This window comes from Pieris napi, chromosome 22 (assembly GCF_905475465.1).
Source record: "Pieris napi chromosome 22, ilPieNapi1.2, whole genome shotgun sequence".
NCBI classification, from domain to species: domain Eukaryota; kingdom Metazoa; phylum Arthropoda; class Insecta; order Lepidoptera; family Pieridae; genus Pieris; species Pieris napi.
Window position 1 is genome coordinate 3,023,112 of NC_062255.1, and position 20,225 is coordinate 3,043,336.

The following is a 20,225-nucleotide window of genomic DNA, read 5'->3' on the forward strand; positions in this document are numbered from 1 at the left end:
CATAGTCCATAACCCATTCTACAAATTCGTAGGGCATTTCGTAGTAAAAAAAACCCTTAATAATGTAGTTAATAATTTTTCGTAGCTAAATCCAATTTTTATTTCATTTTAGGTACTTTAACCAAACTTTATAAATACTTTTTAATGACATTATATACAAATACAACCACTATTGGTTTTAAATCACTATATACAGTTGTATGAGTTCTGTGACACTCGTACTACTGAGTACTGTGAATAGTATAAATTTATCATTTGTGGACAAATGTGAAGTATTAACTGTGGATTCAGGATTGTCAGTTGTCAAACTTATATATATGAAAATATTCATCTTGCATGGTTTAATTTTAAGTCTTGTGTTTATTTACTTTTAAGAAAAATGTGAAAGAAATTCAGCAAAAATCTAATTTTATTTTAATCTTTTCCTTAGAAAAAAAAAGAACTACAATGATAAATTAGAATTGGAAAACTGTAATAGCAATGTCGAATCAGGTAGCCGCTTTCGTAGCGGGTTTAAAATCCCGAAATGTGGATGTACAAACGAAAACTGCCAGAGAGCTGTATCACTATGCCAAGACCGAACTTCGAGAAGTGCCTCAAGAGGAGCTTACCCAATTTCTCGATGAATTTAATCACCAAATATTTGAAATGGTTTCTAGCAATGATGTTCACGAAAAAAAAGGCGGTGTGCTTGCCATAGGTTCGTAAACTTATATTTAATTAACATTTAAAAATACATACAAAATATATGTAATAAATTTTTTTGTAATATTTTCGTTTGCAGTATGTCTTATTGGAGGTGACTGTGACACAACAAAAACTAGAATAACAAGATTTGCAAACTATCTTAGGAACCTACTTCCATCATCAGATGCAGGTGTGATGGAATTAGCCGCAAAAACAGTTGGACGATTGGCTACAGTGTCAGGAGTGAAAAGGGCAGAATATGTTGAATTTGAAGTTAAAAGGGCTTTTGAGTGGCTGTCAGAAGAAAGGAATGAGGGTAGACGTCATTCTGCTGTATTATTATTAAAAGAGTTAGCCATAGCTATGCCTACATATTTCTATCAGCAAGTATCAGGATTTTTTGATCATATCCTTGTTGCCTTAAAAGATCCTAAACAGCAAATACGAGAAGCTGCAGCCAAAGCTTTAAGAGCTGGTTTAGTGGTCACAGCACAGAGGGAAACTGCAAAACAGTCAACTGCTAAACCTCAGTGGTACATGCAGTGCTGTGAAGAAGCAATGTTGAGCTTTGAAGAGGTTACTATTAAAGAAAAGGGGTCATCAAAAGAAGACAGAGTACAGGGAGGCCTTTTAATTCTAAATGAACTCTTAAGATGTTCAAACGCCACATGGGAGACAAAGTATACACATTTAATGAGAAGTATAGATACACAACAGGACATAATAGTATCAGATGACATTATTTTTATAAGTAGTAAGCTTCACAGTCCATCAGTCAAGAGAGGGTACCTATGTGATGGTTTTAAAACTGAAAATGTACAGTACCCAGTTCCTATTTATGAATCTGAAGTATGTAAAAAGCTTCTGTCTGAAAAAATTGAAAGAATATTTCATGGTATGTCTTTAGACAATTTATTTTTATTTTAAAACTTGTTTCCTCAAAAAAGTGCCTCTGACCATTTATATTAGTTTTTCATGTTATTTGCAATAATTATTCTTAGGATACTCATATCCTTAAAAAAAATATTGCAAAAATTTTTTTTACAGGAACTCCTGAAATAATTATTATATTGATTGGTTTAAAAATATATTACTTGCTAATTAATATATACAATAAATTCAAGCATTTTTATTTGTTATAAAGAGGGAAGAATTTATGTATGGTTATAAATATATAATAAACCAAATAAATTTAACACATTTTTATATTATAGAGAGTTTTTCATTATAACAAATGATGTTATAAAGAGTTTACACAGTATTTATACTTTGTAAAACAGTAGTATTATTGTGTACTTGTATATGTATTTATAGTTAATGTAGAGATAGCAATTACGCAGTTTCATTCAAAAACTTTTTCTTTTTTCAATTACAGATGTAATGGCCCAAAGACACTTAAAACTCCAAGGTGTACCACAAATTCTGCTGATCATAATTCCTCGATTGGCTGCTTTCAATAAAGAGTTGTTTTTGAGAAAGTATCTTAATTCTACAATGCATTACTTACTGACCTCAATCAGAAGCCGGAATATGGCATTTACAACGTTGGGATTAATGGCCGCAGCTCTGGAAGGTGATATAAGAAACTTTATACCTAGAATTATGGAAGTTATTAAACAAGCCCTACCAGGTAGAGACACCTTGACAAAGAAAAAAGGTTGGATAGATCCGTCTATCTTTGCTTGCATATCACTTTTAAGTAGTGCGGTCAAAGATCTTGTCATAACTGATATCAAAGAGTTACTAGATGCTCTTTTTGCAACTGGTTTGAGCCCCTCATTAACTATCTGTTTAAAGGAATTAAGTGAGAACTTACCCTCTCTAAGAGAAGAAATATCGCAAGGCCTTTTAAATATGCTCTCTTTAGTGTTAAGGAATAAACAATTTTTACACCCTGGAGTGCCAAGAAGCTTAGAGCAACAGATGAGTAATAGTGTGAGTCTTGTAATAGAGCCACAGGATCCGGCTAGTATAGTCCTAGCGTTGAGGACTCTTGGCACTTTTAATTTTGAGGGGCACCATAGCCTCTTGATGTTTGTGAAAAGGTGCGCTGATCATTTCTTGCAGAGTGATCAGCAAGAAATTAGAGTGGAAGCTGTCAAAACATCAGCTAAGCTTTTGGCCGATGCTGCATATAGAACGAAAGATGAACCGTCAAAAACTCTCACTATGCTAACAGCAGAAGTCGTTGGTAAGATGCTGGTTGTGTCGGTTACTGACCCAGATTATGAGGTGAGGTATTGGGTTCTAGAATCTCTAACGGACATTTTTGACACACATTTAGCGCAGATAGAAAATCTCAGCTTTCCGTTCATAGCTATGAATGATGAACATTTGGAAATACGGGAGTTAGCTATTTGTATGATTGGAAGATTGAGTACTGTCAATCCAGCGTATGTGATGCCTGGTTTGAGAAAAACACTTATACAATTTCTAACTGAATTAGAACATTCTGGAATGAGTCGCAACAAAGAACAAGCTGCTAGAATGTTGGATAATCTTATTCTACATGCACCCAAGCTTGTGAAACCGTACATGGAGACTATTCTCAATGTGTTAGTTCCAAAGCTTAAAGAACCGGACGTCAATCCGGGCGTTGTAATAAGTGTACTAAAAGCAGTAGGAGACTTGGCTGACGTGCACGGTGATAACTCTGGATTAAGAAAATGTCTGCCCGATCTGTTGACAATTCTACTTGACTTGCTCTCCGACGCAACTGCGACTGAAAAGCGCAGCGTAGCCTTGTGGGCGTTTGGACAACTCATCAGTGCAACAGGATATGTTGTAACACCTTACACTGATTATCCTAACCTCATGGATGTGCTTCTAAATTTCCTTAAGACTGAACAGCAACCGAAGGACAGGCGTGAAACAATTAGAGTTTTGGGCCTCCTCGGTGCTTTGGATCCTTATAAACACAAATTGACAAAGTATAGGAAAGACGGCCAACCAAATTCAAGTTTGGTACCTGTTGCTGATAGCAAAGCAGAGGAAAATAACTTCGACGTGTCGTCAAGTGAAATGCTGGTATTGATGCCGACAGCCGTATTAGATGAATACTATCCCGCAATAGTTATCTCAACTCTAATGCGCATTTTACGTGACCCAACCCTTCAACAACACCATACAAGTGTAGTTCAGGCAGTGACCTTTATTTTCCAATCCCTCGGTATTAAATGTGTACCATATATATCCAGAGTAACTCCAAGTCTGTTGTTCGTTGCCCGCGCAACAGATAGTAACAGCTTTCGTGAGTTTCTCTTTACTCAGCTGGCGAAATTGATTGCGATAGTGAAGCAACATATTCGAAATTATTTGGATAAAATCTTTGAACTAATCAAAGAATTCTGGACACCCAACAGCCCTCTGCAACCAACCCTGATATTACTTGTAGAACACATTGCAATCGCTCTAGGATCAGAGTTTAAGGTTTATCTTCCTCAATTGATGCCGCAAATACTTCGAGTTTTAGCGCACGACACCAGTAAAGAAAGAGTCGTAACGGAAAAGCTGCTATATGCTTTACAAAAATTTGAAGACAATCTTGATGATTACATGCATTTGGTCATTCCATCGATCGTGAAACTTTTTGATGCAACGGACTGCCCTATTCCTGTAGCGAAAGTCGCAATGGAGACTGTTGATTATCTTTCTGATTCATTGAACTATAGCGAACTGGTTTCTAGAATAATCCATCCCATAGTTCGAAGTTTGGATAGCTGTTATGCCTTGAGATCTACGGCGATGGATACATTATGTGCCCTAATAGTGCAACTCGGTCGAAAATACAATGACTTCATACCGCTAGTGCAAAAAGTGGTAGTTAAACATAGGATTCAGCATCAAAATTATGAAAATTTGTTACTGAATTTGCAAACAACGCAATCTTTGGCATTAGACGAATATCTCCAGGGTACCAGGCGAAAACCAAAGAATAATAATCAGGAGGTGCGTTTTAAACTCTTCGTTATTTCTGTTCCTCTGCTAGAAATTAAACTATGGATTTTTTTACAGGCACGCATAGCGGTTTGTGATACATCGAATTCCATTCGGAAGTTGTATGTCAATGCTCACAGTTTGCAAATTGCCTGGACTGTCAGTAGTCGAGTGTCAAAAGACGATTGGCTGGAGTGGCTTCGGCGGTTCAGTATTGGACTGTTAACAGAGTCCCACAGCCCAGCTCTAAGGTAGGTTTCGTGATGTTAACCTTTACCAATGAAACACTTATTAAAGTATAAAACTTATCTATTTTACCTTTGTGATTGAGGAAAAAGTAGTGCTGTGATATATCTTACCGTATCTGTTTTTTTATTGTTAATAAAAAATAGTTATAGATAGGATAGATTAATAGCGAACTGTGGAATCGGCTCCCGGGGGAGGTCTTCCCTCAGAGATACGACCTCCAAATGTTTAAAAAGCGAGTCTACTCCTCCCTCAAAGGCCGACAACGCACCCACTAAAAGTGGGTGTCTATGGGCTGCGCAGACTGCCCTTTTTGGTCGTCCCGCAATCTCGTTTGCCCCCCTATTATATAAAAAAAAAATGCCTGTCTCTCTTCATCACATGTCTGAGTGTCGTGGTCAGCAAGGGCACATCTGGACTATCTGTTTCTACCAACTTCTGCCCACCGCCTCTCTTTTCACCGTCTCACTTATCGGTCCATCTGATTGGTGAACGTCCCCGTAATCTTTTGCCTTCTGTGTTACCATCCACGATCAGATTCTCTGAGTTCTCATACCCTCTGCGCATTGTATGCCGTGGTTCTCCTCTTTCTTTCGATTGTGTTTAAGGATGTGATGAAAAGAGACAACATGTTGTTTCAACACTGTTATTATACCGTTCTTAACCGGTAAAAATCATCTTGATTTTCAGAGCTTGTCTAGCGTTGGCACATAACTACTCCCAATTACTACGAGATCTATTTAATGCGGCCTTTGTGTCGTGTTGGACCGAATTAGATAGTCGATCACGGACTGAATTATCAAATGCTCTGGAACAGGCTCTGACCGCATCCGATGCGCCTGAATTAGCCCATACTGTCCTTAATTTGGCAGAATTTATGGAACACTGTGAAGGTGGAGCTCTTCCAATATCGACACACCTTTTGGGTGAATGGGCTATGCAATGTAGAGCATATGCAAAGGCTCTGCATTATAAAGTAAGTTTTTTAATAATTTAATTAAAGGTATATCTACTAATATATAAATAAATTTCAAAATATCTACTAATATAGAAAATTCTCGTCTAATATATAAATTTCTCGTGTCACAATATTCGTTCCCATACTCCTCCGAAACGGCTCGATCGATTCTTATTAATTTTTTTATGCATATTCAGTAAGTGAGAAACGGCTACTATCTATCTTTCAAGCACCTAAGTGATTTTTTTATTATTCGGCATTAAAAAATACATACTACCCTTAATTTTCACCCCCCTACGGTAAACCCCTATTTTTTTATTATAGTAGATAGTTATTTTTATTGAACTAAAGAATGTTTCCTAAAAATAGTGATTATATGATTTTGACAAAAATAAACGTGAATAGATGACTACATACACAATATGATGTATCAAGTCCTTTTCAGCAGTCATGCTCATTTAAGGATTCTCCCTCTTAGATTTTTTCAATACATTCAAGATTTAAAAAATTATAATCTGCTTAATTTTCATCTAAAATACAACATTCCGAGAACTTCATACATACTTCCACATATTTAATATGAAAAAAAATTGATGAAAATTAAATGACATATCTCATTTCTATAATTTCTCAGGAAGAAGAATTTAGAACAGGTGCTACGTCACAAGTAGTAGAAGCTCTGATTCATATAAACAATAAACTACAGCAAAAAGAAGCAGCGGAAGGGCTACTTGAAAGAGTAATGACCCAGAGAGAGGCAGGAAACACCAGTTTGAAGGTGCAAATCCGTTGGTACGAGAAATTGCACAACTGGGAGAAGGCACTCAATCTCTACGAAGAAAAGTTACCTGAAGGCGATATAGAAGTATGTCTTGGAGAGCTTCGCTGTTTCGAGGCATTGGGCGAGTGGACAAAATTGTATACCAGCGTGTCCAGCAGTTGGACTAATATGACTGACGATGAAAAGTTCAAAGCCGCAAGATTGGCGGCGGCAGCTTCGTGGGGTCTCAACGAATGGAAGTCCATGTCTAACTACGTCAACTTTTTGCCAGAAAACACGCAGGATGGCGCTTTCTACAGAGCTGTACTGAACATTCATAACCAGGATTATACTACGTCGAAGTTATTCATCGATCAAGCGCGAACGATTCTCGATTCCGAATTAACAGCTGTAGCCGGTGAGAGCTACCAAAGAGCATACGGCGCTTTAGTTAATGCACAGCTCTTGGCTGAACTAGAAGAAGTTATTACATACAAACTTGTTCCAGAACGAAGAGAGTCTATACGACAAGCTTGGTGGACCAGGCTTCAGGGGGGGCAGAGATCAGTCGAGGATTGGCGCAAAATACTACAAGTGCGCGGTTTAGTATTAACGCCACAGGAAGATATGGCCACGTGGCTCAAATTCGCCTCATTATGCAGAAAGAGTGGAGCACCTCGACAAGCTCATAAGACTCTAGTGATGCTGCTGGGTATAGATCCAAGTGAAAACAGAGATATGCCACTTCCAACCCACGAACCGAGACTAACGTTAGCGTATGCCAAGCATTTGTGGGTGGCTGGTGATAAGCAATTGGCGTACGATCAGCTACAGCGATATGTGGAGAATGTTGACACAGTACACTCCCGTCTTCTCGCTAGATGCCACTTGAAATTGGGCTCCTGGTGCGAATCTTTACTCGGCATTAACGAGCAGTCTATCAAAAAAATCTTGGATAACTACGAAAAAGCCACCGAACACGCCACAGATTGGTATAAAGCCTGGCACGCTTGGGCGTACATGAACTTCGAGACGGTGTTGTTTTACAAACACAAAGAAGATAGCCCCGACGCGAGCGAGGTCAACCCAGATGAAACAATACAAAGGCATACGGTTCCAGCTGTTGAAGGGTTCTTCAAATCAATAAATCTGTCTCATGGAAGTTCGCTTCAAGATACGCTTAGATTATTGACTCTTTGGTTCGACTACGGTCACCATCCCGCCGTACATGAAGCGCTAGTGGAAGGAATCAGAACGATCGAAATCAACGTGTGGCTGCAAGTTATACCGCAACTGATTGCAAGAATCGATACTCCCAGACCGCTAGTAGGGAAACTGATCCATTCCCTCTTAATAGACATAGGAAAATCGCACCCTCAAGCCCTGGTTTACCCCCTGACTGTAGCGTCAAAATCTTCGTTCGTTGACCGCAAAAATGCCGCTAATCAAGTTTTGAAATCGATGTGCACACATTCAAGTAACCTGGTCAGCCAGGCCGCGATGATATCGGAGGAACTGATTAGAGTCGCCATCTTGTGGCACGAACAATGGCACGAGGCTTTAGAGGAGGCTTCGAGGCTGTACTTCAGCGAGCATGACGTGAAAGCTATGTTTAAGACTTTGGAACCGTTGCATGCGTTGCTGGAACGCGGGCCGACGACGTTAAAGGAAACATCGTTTAACCAAGCTTACGGCAAAGATCTTAATGAGGCGCAAGTGTGGTGCAATAGATTTAAGGTAAGATGAAAAGTAAAAATACTATAAAAATATATTTTTGTATATCTATTTCACATATATTTTCATATCAGTTAAAGCAAGAAGAGTCTTCAATATTTTACATATTCTGCTTTAATTCAGATTTAGTTTGCGTTTTGGTGCTGTTTTTCTTATTTATATCTCTTGGTTTAGGGAGCGTTCAAGTATTACGTAACGAATTTTGGGAGGGGGGGGGTCCTTTTGTAAAACGTTACTATGCGGGGCGGGCGGGGATTAAATTACGCGTTATTGTTAATATTTTTTTCGACTTACACCACATAATAGTAACTAAAGAGTCACTAGGTGGTCACGAAACGTTTTACTATACTTGGGTACTGAAAAACGTTACGGCGAGTTACATGGGGGAGGGGGGTTCAATAATGAGGCTGTTCACCCTAACATATACAGAAATTTGAAGTCCAGACCTATAAAAGGATGTAGTGCACCCCGATGACAGGAACCGTAAATTATGTATTACTAAAACTTACATATATTCATCAGGAATCCGGTCAAGTTCGTGATCTGAATCAAGCGTGGGACCTCTACTATCACGTGTTCCGCCGCATCAGCCGGCAATTGAACCAACTGACGTCATTAGAGCTACAATATGTCAGTCCGAGCCTTCTGAACTGTCGGGACTTGGAGTTGGCAGTTCCGGGGTCATATGTGCCTGATCACGATCTAATACGCATTGCGCATATACAGAGCAGTTTGCAGGTGAGGGTTTTCAGGGTTTCCGTCAAAAGTGTTATAAATTCCACCGAAGAGTTTTTTTTTTTATGGCTCTGGCACGATTTGTGCATTAGCCAGCGTCAAGTATAGGATTTTTTATAATACGTACTTGTTTTTAGAAATTCGACCGTGTCCTCCATGTACGGTTTAGGCACTCGCCCGGTACCGCACAACCCTCCTAAAGGCTGAGAACAAATTTAAATTAAATTAAAACTTGCCCTCGAACCGGGAATCGAACCCGGTACCCCTCACCTAGCTGCCACTTACTAAGACCGCTAGGCTATGAGGCCCCTAACCGAAGAGTTTTATAAAATGATCGGTCGTGCATATAAATCTAGAATTTAATCGATAGTAAATTTATTTATTTACACTTCGTTGCATTTATAGAAAAACATAAAAATTATAAGGAATGCAATGGGCGACCTTATCGCTAACAAGCTATCTCTTCCAGTTAGGAAAAAACTAAAAACTAAATATGTATGATGGGTAATGTGCATAACCAACTCTTATAAAAAATTATAGATTCACCGACCTTCATGTAAAATAATACAAAAAAAATCAGTTGTCTGTAAAGTCGGTTTACTGACGATAGTTGAACGTGACAACGTCACGAATCGCTCACTCAAGTAGGAGAGAGACAGATGTCGAACGCTGAAGAGCGCGGAGTCCGATTGTGCCTCTCTGTCGCTTCGCGCTCTCGCTTGCACTTCAAGCCTTAACTGGAACGCCTCAGAGCGAGGTAACGCCGCATGAGTCATGTTTTTTCGTGCGTGCAGCCGGCTCCATCGAATTATAAGACGTTGTCACGTCAAAAATTATAAAATAAACTAAAAAGCTAATCTCACGGATTCAAAAATTCGAAAATGTTTAGAGTCGAGTTTAGGGTCAAGTTTCTTAAGTGATTTTTTTTTAAATATTAAATATACTATGTCATAGTGGGGCATGAGAATTTAAGAAAGACTGGGGCTTGGCGCAAACAACTTTACAAAACACTGGTATCGTCCAATATTATTTTTTAAACGTGGCACCTAACCTATTTATAGATAAAATAAATGATTATTATTTAAGTTTAATTATGTATGAACAGAACATGATAAATATATCAACATATCTTTGACAATTTCATTTTAAAACAACATCATAAAACTAGTTACGACCCCGATTTAAATATAAACAAGCGGATAAAACATAAAGTTTCCTGTTGTATTACAAAATGGACAACTTCTTTCTCGCAAAGATTCTTTGGTTTCCTAGGCTGTTACTTGTATAATAAATTAAACGAAAAAATTCACATTTACCCACTACCCAAATATAAATGTAAAAAAAGGTTACTACTTGGCTGAAGACGTTGAGTTATGATGAAACAGAAGATCTAATAACTGTTATTCTGTAACACACCCACTCCCCCACACATATACACACACCCACGCACGCATACACACACTTAGAGAGAGAGAGACACACACACATACACACGCACACAAACACACACCAAATTTATTTTTAAGACTCCGTTTAAAATGTTCTCTTTAGCACTTAATACTTATTTTCTTCTATTATAACTTATGACAATGACGTGTTCCGGTCCGGTGGTGGAGAGGCTGGTTATCTGTCACTCAGGTCTCCTGTTACAGAGACCAGTGGGACATACACTTCCTAATGTTATAATCTTAGTTTAATCATAAAAACCTTGTATGTATATGTGAGAGAAGAAAATAAAGATTATTATATTATATATTATATGTATTTACAATTTTTTTATTGGGATGTATTAATATTATACACATTTTCAAGGGACCTAAATCTCATTAGCTAAGGAAAATGATAATACTTCAGTACCATCAGCGATCATCAGCTAGCTAAGTTCTCTCTCTCTCTCTCTTTGTTTTCTCTCTCTGATATAATGAAGAGACTGGGTCTACGGGTACCAAGTAAAAACCTGAGGCGGAAGTCTAAATTTTTGGATGTACCGCGCGCACATTCCAACTTGTACATACATATAATAAATAGAATTTCTATCGAGGTAGCCCTTTTTGTTTGTACACTGGCTGAGTTCACAAGAGTTGCTTGCTATATTGTTATAAGATGTACGTATATTAATATATTTTACACGCTTTATATTAGCTTCACCTGTATGTATGTATGTATGTAACCGACTCCTTCGGACTCGATTTTGACCCACTTTTAACGGACAGATTTAATTCAAACTTTGCGCACCTGTCAAAGATCGATGATAATCCGAAAAAAAAATGAAAAAAAATAAAAAAATATAGTTTAAAAAAACTAAAAAACATGCTTTTAAAGCACATCAAACTAAAAAGTGAAAAATAATTCCTAATTTAGGCTGAAAACAGGCACAGAGCGCCCCACGCTTTTTCACAATAATACCAGTATTTTTTTGTTCATTACCATTTTCAGCCTAAATTAGGAATTATTTGTAATGTTTTTTATGTAGGATAATCGGTGTGGGTATTGTGTCGTTCTATCGAATAAGTAATAACTGTAAAGATAGCTTCATTATAGCTCCACCGTAGTGACTAGTTCTGCCGGGATTTACGATCGCGTAGACAAAGGTGATTAATATAATTATTTGCAGGTCATATCATCGAAACAGCGCCCACGCCGTCTTTGCATTCGGGGCTCAAACGGAAAAGACTACATGTTCCTATTAAAAGGCCACGAAGATCTACGCCAAGACGAAAGAGTGATGCAACTCTTTGGCCTCGTCAATACTCTGCTTCAGGCCGACCCCGATACCTTCAGACGAGACCTGGCCATACAAAGATACGCTGTTATTCCCCTGTCAACTAATTCTGGGTTAATAGGCTGGGTACCGCACTGCGATACTTTGCATTCACTGATAAGAGACTATAGGGATAAGAGGAAAATACTTCTAAACATTGAACACAGGATCATGCAGAGGATGGCGTCGGATTTGGAGAAGCTTATGTTAATGCAAAAGGTATACTGAAATTTATTTAGCAGATTTATTTTTAAGCAAATTTTCTGCAATGTATATCCCCCCCCCCCCCACTATCTCTTGTCAGCAAAAGTAACCAAAGCTCTTAAAAATAATAGTACATATAAACGTTTTAATTTTTTTATAGGAATCCTCGAAAATGTATTTCGTTTTCAAACATAGACAATACGTGGATAATATGTGTAAAATGTTAATATTTACTATTGACGTAATCACCAAATAAGAAAATCAAAGATCCCCCCTCCCCCTATATTGCTTACGTAATACTTGAATGGCCCCATACCAGTCGTTCCATGGTGTCAAATTGTGCTTACTCGCTGTAATGAAGGGGACGCTTTAGTTGGATATAATAATCTATACTTATAAAGCGAACGTGAAAACGTAGCTTCGAACTGCCACACTTTGAAATCAATTTTTTTTTTAATTTGCTTACGTCATACTTGAACGCCTCTTTTTCAGTGTAACTGATATAGTCAAGAATAACCGCGTAAACAAATAATATTTTAGTTTAAATATTTAAAAACTTCCAGGTGGAAGTATTCGAGCATGCCCTTGAACATACAGCTGGAGACGACCTCGCGAAGTTACTCTGGCTTAAAAGTCCATCATCAGAAGTCTGGTTCGAGCGTCGAACGAACTACACCCGTTCCCTCGCTGTGATGAGTATGGTGGGGTATATCCTCGGATTGGGAGATAGACATCCATCCAATATTATGCTAGATAGAAAAACGGGGAAGTTCCTACATATAGACTTTGGTGATTGCTTCGAAGTGGCGGTTACGAGAGACAAATTCCCAGAGAAGATACCATTCAGATTGACCAGGATGCTGATTAATGCTATGGAGGTAAGAGAGTGTACACAAAATTTTGGTTCACAACAAAATAATGTTTTTTTGAATTTATACTTCATGGAAAAATTATAAGAGTAAATTTTTACGATGCGCGCGCACACCGTCACAAAAGACAGACACCCTAAAGTTAGCATAGCAACATTTTAAAATAAAATATGTCCATTTCTTTAATTATGTAAAAATATTTTTGTTTTTACTAAAATAAATAAAAATTTGACTACACAGGTCTAAAAATTATAAATTTAATTAAAAAACATTTCTACCATTCAATTGTAAGAACTAATGTTCTCTGAACGAGTTTATCAGAAGATAAATGTATGCTATAATAATATACAAACATAATATTTCCGAAGATATATTCTAATTAGAATTCATATGTTATTGCCTCAATCAATGTTTATTGATAGAGTTTGATAAGATTAAGAGGATATCTAGAGGTAAAATGTTAAATAAATAATAGATTAGATAAAAACTGTATGTATTATAATTTTAATACATTTTTTTATTAGTTAATCCGTTGGGTACATAAACTTAATTTTTTTATACGTTCTAAATGTATTTACAACTTTATATGTAATTGCATATTTTTATTAGTTTGTCGTGTAACTATTGGCAAGGCAGAATATGAAATACCAACCGTATCACCTCGACGCCCGTCGTTCCACAACTGACCGCTATTCAAGGCAAATTTAGCTGTCTGAAGTAATTCCGAACCAGTTCACCTTAGGGTCCTTCAAGAAAACAGCGTATCAATTCCTAAAAGGCTGGCAACGCACTTGCTTCTGGCAATATGAGTGTCCATGGGCGGTGGTTATCAGTTAACATCAGATGAGCCTCGTGCCCGTTTGTCACCAGTTATAAAAAAAAATATTGACTCGAGTAACACCGCACATAGAAACTATAAATTACCTAATTAATGACGGATTACCCACAAAATCCTACAGTTTTTCTTTTACTGTAACAAACCTGTGATGTGCAAGTGCCAACTGTATATACCGATGTTGACGGGACTGCGCATTTTCTAGCGTCAAAGTTCATATAAGGAATGAAACGAAAATCTTTTATGGCCAATACCAGACAAAGGCGAAATAACCAAAGCTTCGGGACTTAAATCAAGTTACATAGAGTTACACTGTACTTGGTTGTGCAGCCCGTTTACCCGGAGGTTCGGGGTTCAAGTTAAATTCTTTTGTTTACAAAGGCATTATAAAACCCATGTTTTCGCTCGCAATTTTTACTTAAATCTTAATATATATAAATTACGTGTCACGTTGTTTGTCCGCTATGGACTCCTAAACTACCGAACCGATTTCATTGAAATTTGCACACCGTGTGCAGTTTGATCTAACTTAAAAGATAGGATAGCTTACATCTCAATTTATACCCGCAATGTTATTTAATTGCAAAATATTTGTTTATTATTTGATAGTCACAATTCAAACAGATGGCGCTGTCTTGAAAGTACCAACGTTTCACATAAGCTACAATTTAATGGCATTACCACCAAAACAGTATGGTGGTCCCCATGACTGATGTTCTCCTACCGTTTCCCTTGAATAGGTTACTACTATGTAACAAAAGTAAAACCTTAGCCACAGCAACGCTTGGCCGGTCTGCTAGTATACTATATAATAATATGAACTTATAATAATAAAGCCACTTTAATTCCATATTACACGAACTATTAGTTACCTTTTAGGTAAAGATCTTCTGAACTTGCCATTAGGATCTACTCTTTGTTTCCTCCATCCATTTCTCGCCAGAAACCTTTATGATGTCGTCAGCCCATCGGTTTTTTGGTCTTCCCACGATTCTTTTTCCTGGAGACTCCAGCGGGAATCGTCCACGGTTCATGTTTTTTCTGTAAACTGCTAAATATTACTTATCATAATTTAATCACATTATTTTTGGGACAGGTAACAGGAATCGAAGGAACATACAGGCGGACCTGCGAATCAGTGATGGAGGTGTTACACCGACACAAAGACAGTGTTATGGCAGTACTTGAAGCGTTCGTGTACGACCCCTTACTGAATTGGAGGCTCATAGACGCGGGTAGAAGATCCAGAACTGACGTGGAATCTGGTGATGGCTCACCACAACCGACTAAAAGCAAAGTAACTGTGGACGATCAACCATCCGAAACTAACCTTAATAAGCGGGCGCTGGCTATTGTGAATCGGGTTAGGGATAAATTGACGGGAAGAGATTTTCCTCATATAGATGATAATAGTGTATCGGTTCAGCTGCAAGTGGATCTGTTGATTCAGCAGGCTACGAGCAATGAGAATCTTTGTCAGTGTTACGTCGGTTGGTGCCCGTTCTGGTAAGATGCAAGGAGACCCGATGAAAAAGACTTTCTTTGTCAAATGTCAACGTTTTTTTGGTGGTTTTAATTAATTGTTGTAACTATTTATGTATTTGTAGAGTGATGTTTTGCTGTTTTTTGGGAATATTTTAATACGCGACTTTTGTTAATATTGGAAGAGAAGTGTTGGCCTAGTGGCTTCAGCGTGCGAATCTCAACCCTGAGGTCATAGGTTTGATCCCCGGCTGCACCAGCCAACCAAACGGGGGGGAAGAATTGACATTCTTCTTTTTTGGGTCTGAGGCAAGCCGGTTTCCTCACGATCAAACGGGGGGGGGGAAGAATTGACATTCTTCTTTTTTGGGTCTGAGGCAAGCCGGTTTCCTCACGATCAAACGGGGGGGGGAAGAATTGACATTCTTCTTTTTTGGGTCTGAGGCAAGCCGGTTTCCTCACGATCAAACGGGGGGGGGAAGAATTGACATTCTTCCTGTGCCCATTAAATATTTGCTCGGTGAAGGAAAACATCGTGAGGAAACCGGCTTGCCTCAGACCCAAAAAAGTCGACGTGTGTCAGGCACAGGAGGCTGATCACCTACTTGCCTTTTAGATTGACAAATGTTTATAAGATACAGAAATCTGAGGCCCAGACCTAATACGGTTGTAGCGCCACTGATTTATTTTAGTTTTGTTTAAATTAGGTTGAGAGTCGGGACTAAGCGCTCAAAATGAATATAAAAAGTCAGTCTTAAATATGCATTTGGACACATAACTAATATAGTCAATGCCTTGAAAGCTTCACCTATATATAGCTGCAGCTGTTATTTTGTTTGATAAATAGAATTATTTTGACGATCATTTTGGATGTATTTAGACGTTGATATATTTCGAGCACTGAAGTAAATGGATGACATCGGGTCGGATAAATTGGTGGCACTGTATCAATTTGATGATTTAACATAATTTGTGATATTTGTGGTGGAATGCGTGATATAAATAAGATCAAAGATCATATTTGTGTCGATTAATAAACCGCTTTTTAAATTGGCTATTTACATTTTGTTGAATAATTTTAGGCGCGCCTAAAATTATTGTTCGTAGCAATAACATAAGTTAAATAGATTGAAAAATTCTTTATCACACAAGGAATAATAAAAACAATGCTTAAAACTAGGGAATATAGTAAATGCAGTAACCAGTGGTTTTGTAACATTTAAACCAAAAAAATTATGTCAAAATTAGCTTTTTGCTAGCGGTATTTTAAAATATGTCGAGCTCTATAAAAGCGAAGTGATTTTTTAAACAATACCTAATCAAAATGGCGACACTATACATACCAAAAAAATACTTATTTCAATTGTACACAAGTACATGGAAATATAACGGAATTATTAATTCATGCTGACAATTGCTGTAGAGCACTCATCATTCTAACGAAATGTAAGAGTCCATCTAAAGGTTCTAATTGTAAATCATGTTTTCCATAGTTATATTTAAATATCATGGACTATATAAGGATGGAAGGGTTGAAGTGTACACGAAACAAAGGCCTGGAAACAAGGCCGAAGAATACTTTCTAAATAGGAATGGTTAAAACGTTTCGCCATATCTTAGTGACAGTATAACAGCGTGTGTAACTAAATAATCTGTAATAAATATTATGTAGCGTAACTTGTACACTTATGAACAGTAAAAACAATTAATTAATTTAAAATGGTTACAGTGATAATACTGGTCCAGTACAAAATTGTGAGACCCTTCCCACTGTTTTTATTTATTTCATATAGGAGTGAGTTAGTTTTAGTTGATTTTAAATTATGGGATTTCTAAGCATTTGTCTATTAAGATTATCTTTTAAACATTCGAATATGTAATGTTCGAGATTTCACAAGTTTTGTAATGCAAAATGATAATTGGGAATTTCGTAAATATTTCATATTACGTAAAAACATATATCGAAATGTTTACCTAAATATATCGATCGGTCTGCACCCAACCTTCATCATGTGTTCATCTAGTGTGAGGCCGTCAAACGCTCCGCCGACTGGTCTGCGTTCACGTTTGCAGTTTTTTGTCGCATCGGCCATCGGCTGGGGCAATTTGCCCCGCCAATTTGCAGAGCTAATACTAATAATAATAGTATATTAGTATGACAATGACAACGATTGAATGGTGACAATGATTCTTCTACGGATCTCCTCATTTCTGATGCGATAGCGTAGTAAAACACAGCATAGGCCTCTCCATAGCTGGTGGAGTGACGCGGAGTTGAAAGTAAAGTAAGCTTTTTCTGCTACACTCAAAGTACTCGTTTAAATTATTATAAATTGTGTATATAACGAAAAATAGTACAAAAGCCTGCTTTTCTAGATGCTGCACATTGTATATAAACAATAATATGGTTCCAGTGCCTTTAGCACCACATTTTAAATAAGGGAGCGTACAAGTATTACGTAACGCAATTTTTGGAGATTATTGACCCCCCCCTCCCCCATGTAACTCGCCGTAACGTTTTTCAGTACCCAAGTACAGTACTGTACTCAAGTATAGTAAAACGTTTCGTGACCACCTAGTGACTCTTCAGTTACTATTATGTGGTGTAAGTCGAAAATAATATTAACAATAACGTGTAATTCAATCCCCGCCCCGCATCGTAACGTTTTACAAAACGGACCCCCCCCCCCTCAAATTCGTTACGTAATACTTGAACGCTCCCTAATACGATTATGCCAGTTCAATCGATGGGAACGGAATAATATTTGAACGTCTTTTATTGGTTCCGTTTAGGTCGTAATATAAAAAAATATTGTTACTTAGCTGTAAGGGGTTTTTTATTATACGTAAGCTAAGGGTGTATTTTGTCAATAAGTAATTAAATGTAAGCCATATTTATGTAAGGATTGCTTAGTTAATATTATTGTACCTTGTGTACTCAGAATAAATTTAACGTTGGTTTAAATCGTTTTTTATTTATTGCTTATACATCGAATGCACGTGTGCATTTAGCATAGTACGTGAGTTACGTTGTATATTTATAACCATTCATTATAATTAATTTATTGCATTTTACAGTACTTGTAATTAAATATATTATATATATACATTTATTATATATATAGGTTGCATTATAATGAATACTTTATTAAATAGAGCAGTGTTCTGTGTTGGCCTAGTGATTTCAACGTGCGACTGTCATCCCTGAGGTCGTAGGTTCGATTGAGTGTAAAAAGTCGACGTGTGTCAGGCCTAGGAGGCATTCTCTTACTTGTCTTGTAGAAAACACAATTTCACTATCCAAATACAGAAATCTGAGGGCCGGAACTAAAATGTTGCAGCACCAGTGGTATATCTTCTAATATATAAAATTATCGAGTCACAATGTTCGTTCCCATACTCCTCTGAAACGGCTCGACTGATTATTAAATTTTTTTATGCATATATTCGGTAAATTTGAGAATCGCCTATCTTTCAAACCCCTAAGTGATAAGGGGTGTCCACCCCAAAAAAATGTTGTTTTTATTTTTTTTATGATACAGCATACAAAAATACATACAACCCTTAATTTTCACCCCCATTTTTTATTATTGTAGATAGGTAATTTTATTGGTCTAAAAAAATGTTTCTACTTTCATTCCTTCTCTGCTACATCCAACGATCACTACCGTACGTTGGTTCGGAATAAGCACTCTCCTTGGTACGATCAGTCGAGCCTTGTTTCTTGGCTACATATAGGCCATGAAATGCTCACAATGCTCCATTTACTCTATTCCCTTCACTCGTCTTTCTACATCGTCATACTTTCCATCCAGAGCTAATGTTTCCTTCACTCAGCTTATAAATTGTAACAATTGAACGCGCCTTCTATCACCTAATGTATTTTATTTTTAATTTTTGACACTTAGCTCGTACTCAGACGATCCACTTACATCTAGATAAGTGTTTCCCAACCATTTTTGTGCATGTTTAACCTATATAAAATTCTTTCGATTGCCCTTCTTAACAATCAAATTGCCCCCTGTGGCACGTGGGCCCCACGTTGGGAGACACTGCTCTAGATAGTACATTAATAACTCAAAATATCTTTATTCATGTTGGTAAACAATTACACTTATGAATTGTCAGAAAGAAGTTAAATTAATTGTAAATTTACATTTACTACCAGTTCGCAAGTCAAGGGCGTAGAGCGGGTAAGAAGAACTGGCAATAAACTTTCCGCCACTTTTTTTAATCGCCAAGTATTGTCATACAAATTGTTTGAACTGGAGCAAATCAATTCCAAGGATTAGGATCATTTAAGTATTCCTCTAATTTATAAAAAGCTTTATTGATTAATTTTCGTTTAACGAGGGCTTTGAATTTATTTAGTGATAATTCTCTAATTTCGCTTGGTAGGTATATAATAACTATATATTTTAAAAACATTCAAACTTAGCTACGAAATATAATTTTCCTCAATACTTAACAACGGATTTAAGGATGTAATAAATTTACTAGCATCTGTCTAAATATTGATAATATTGTTTATATTTTTAATAAGCGTTAGGTTATTCATAGGCAAGAAGTGCCGCAGTATATTTATTATCACTGAAATATAATACCTCGATACATCATTATTTTAATTTTGAGTAGTAAGTACAAACTTCAATGCCATTCGTAATGTAATGCATGTCTTATATTTCAAAACATCTTTGTAAACGCTTTAAAAATTAAAAATGTCAAGTAATAGACGAAAAACTATTTAATCAAATGGTAATTTAAACAGTACTAAGCGATTATAAACCTTTAAAAACTTTAAATTTACTTTAAGCTAAAACTACTGATTTTATTTTATTTTAAGATCAAGACCAAGGACCAACAAGATCACTCATGCATCGCCATAAAATAATCACTGGATGCTGGTAACTGGCCATTACAAATAAAATTCACCTTCTACATTCTTTAAGAAATTACATTTTTCTTATAGGCGCCCTTCAACTACAAGTTTAAACAGTTGGCGTATGTTATTCCCCTCC

The 20,225-nt window shown here is 37.0% G+C and overlaps 1 protein-coding gene across 2 annotated transcripts; it reads left to right on the plus strand.

Moving 5' to 3' along the window:
* The first annotated feature begins 318 nt into the window (after window positions 1–318).
* LOC125061010 (serine/threonine-protein kinase mTOR) lies at window positions 319–20,159 on the plus strand. 2 transcript variants are annotated; one of them, XM_047666151.1, is made up of 10 exons: window positions 319–700; window positions 785–1,582; window positions 2,063–4,635; window positions 4,702–4,874; window positions 5,560–5,845; window positions 6,462–8,324; window positions 8,844–9,059; window positions 11,671–12,036; window positions 12,585–12,899; window positions 20,051–20,159. In XM_047666151.1, the coding sequence occupies exons 1-10, from the start codon at window positions 481–483 to the stop codon at window positions 20,096–20,098; spliced, it is 6,858 nt and encodes a 2,285-aa protein (XP_047522107.1). In that variant the 5' UTR covers window positions 319–480; the 3' UTR covers window positions 20,099–20,159. The 2 variants fall into 2 exon arrangements, with proteins under 2 accessions (XP_047522107.1, XP_047522106.1); XM_047666150.1 differs by lacking the exon at window positions 20,051–20,159 and adding an exon at window positions 14,822–15,456.
* Window positions 20,160–20,225: the final 66 nt, after the last annotated feature.

Coding starts and splice junctions, on each gene's coding strand:
- LOC125061010 (XM_047666150.1), top strand. CDS start 481: ATGTCGAATCAGGTAGCCGCTTTCGTAGCGGGTTTAAAATCCCGAAAT. Junction 701..784: donor AGGCGGTGTGCTTGCCATAG/GTTCGTAAACTT, acceptor TTTCGTTTGCAG/TATGTCTTATTGGAGGTGAC. Junction 12,900..14,821: donor TGCTGATTAATGCTATGGAG/GTAAGAGAGTGT, acceptor TTTTTGGGACAG/GTAACAGGAATCGAAGGAAC.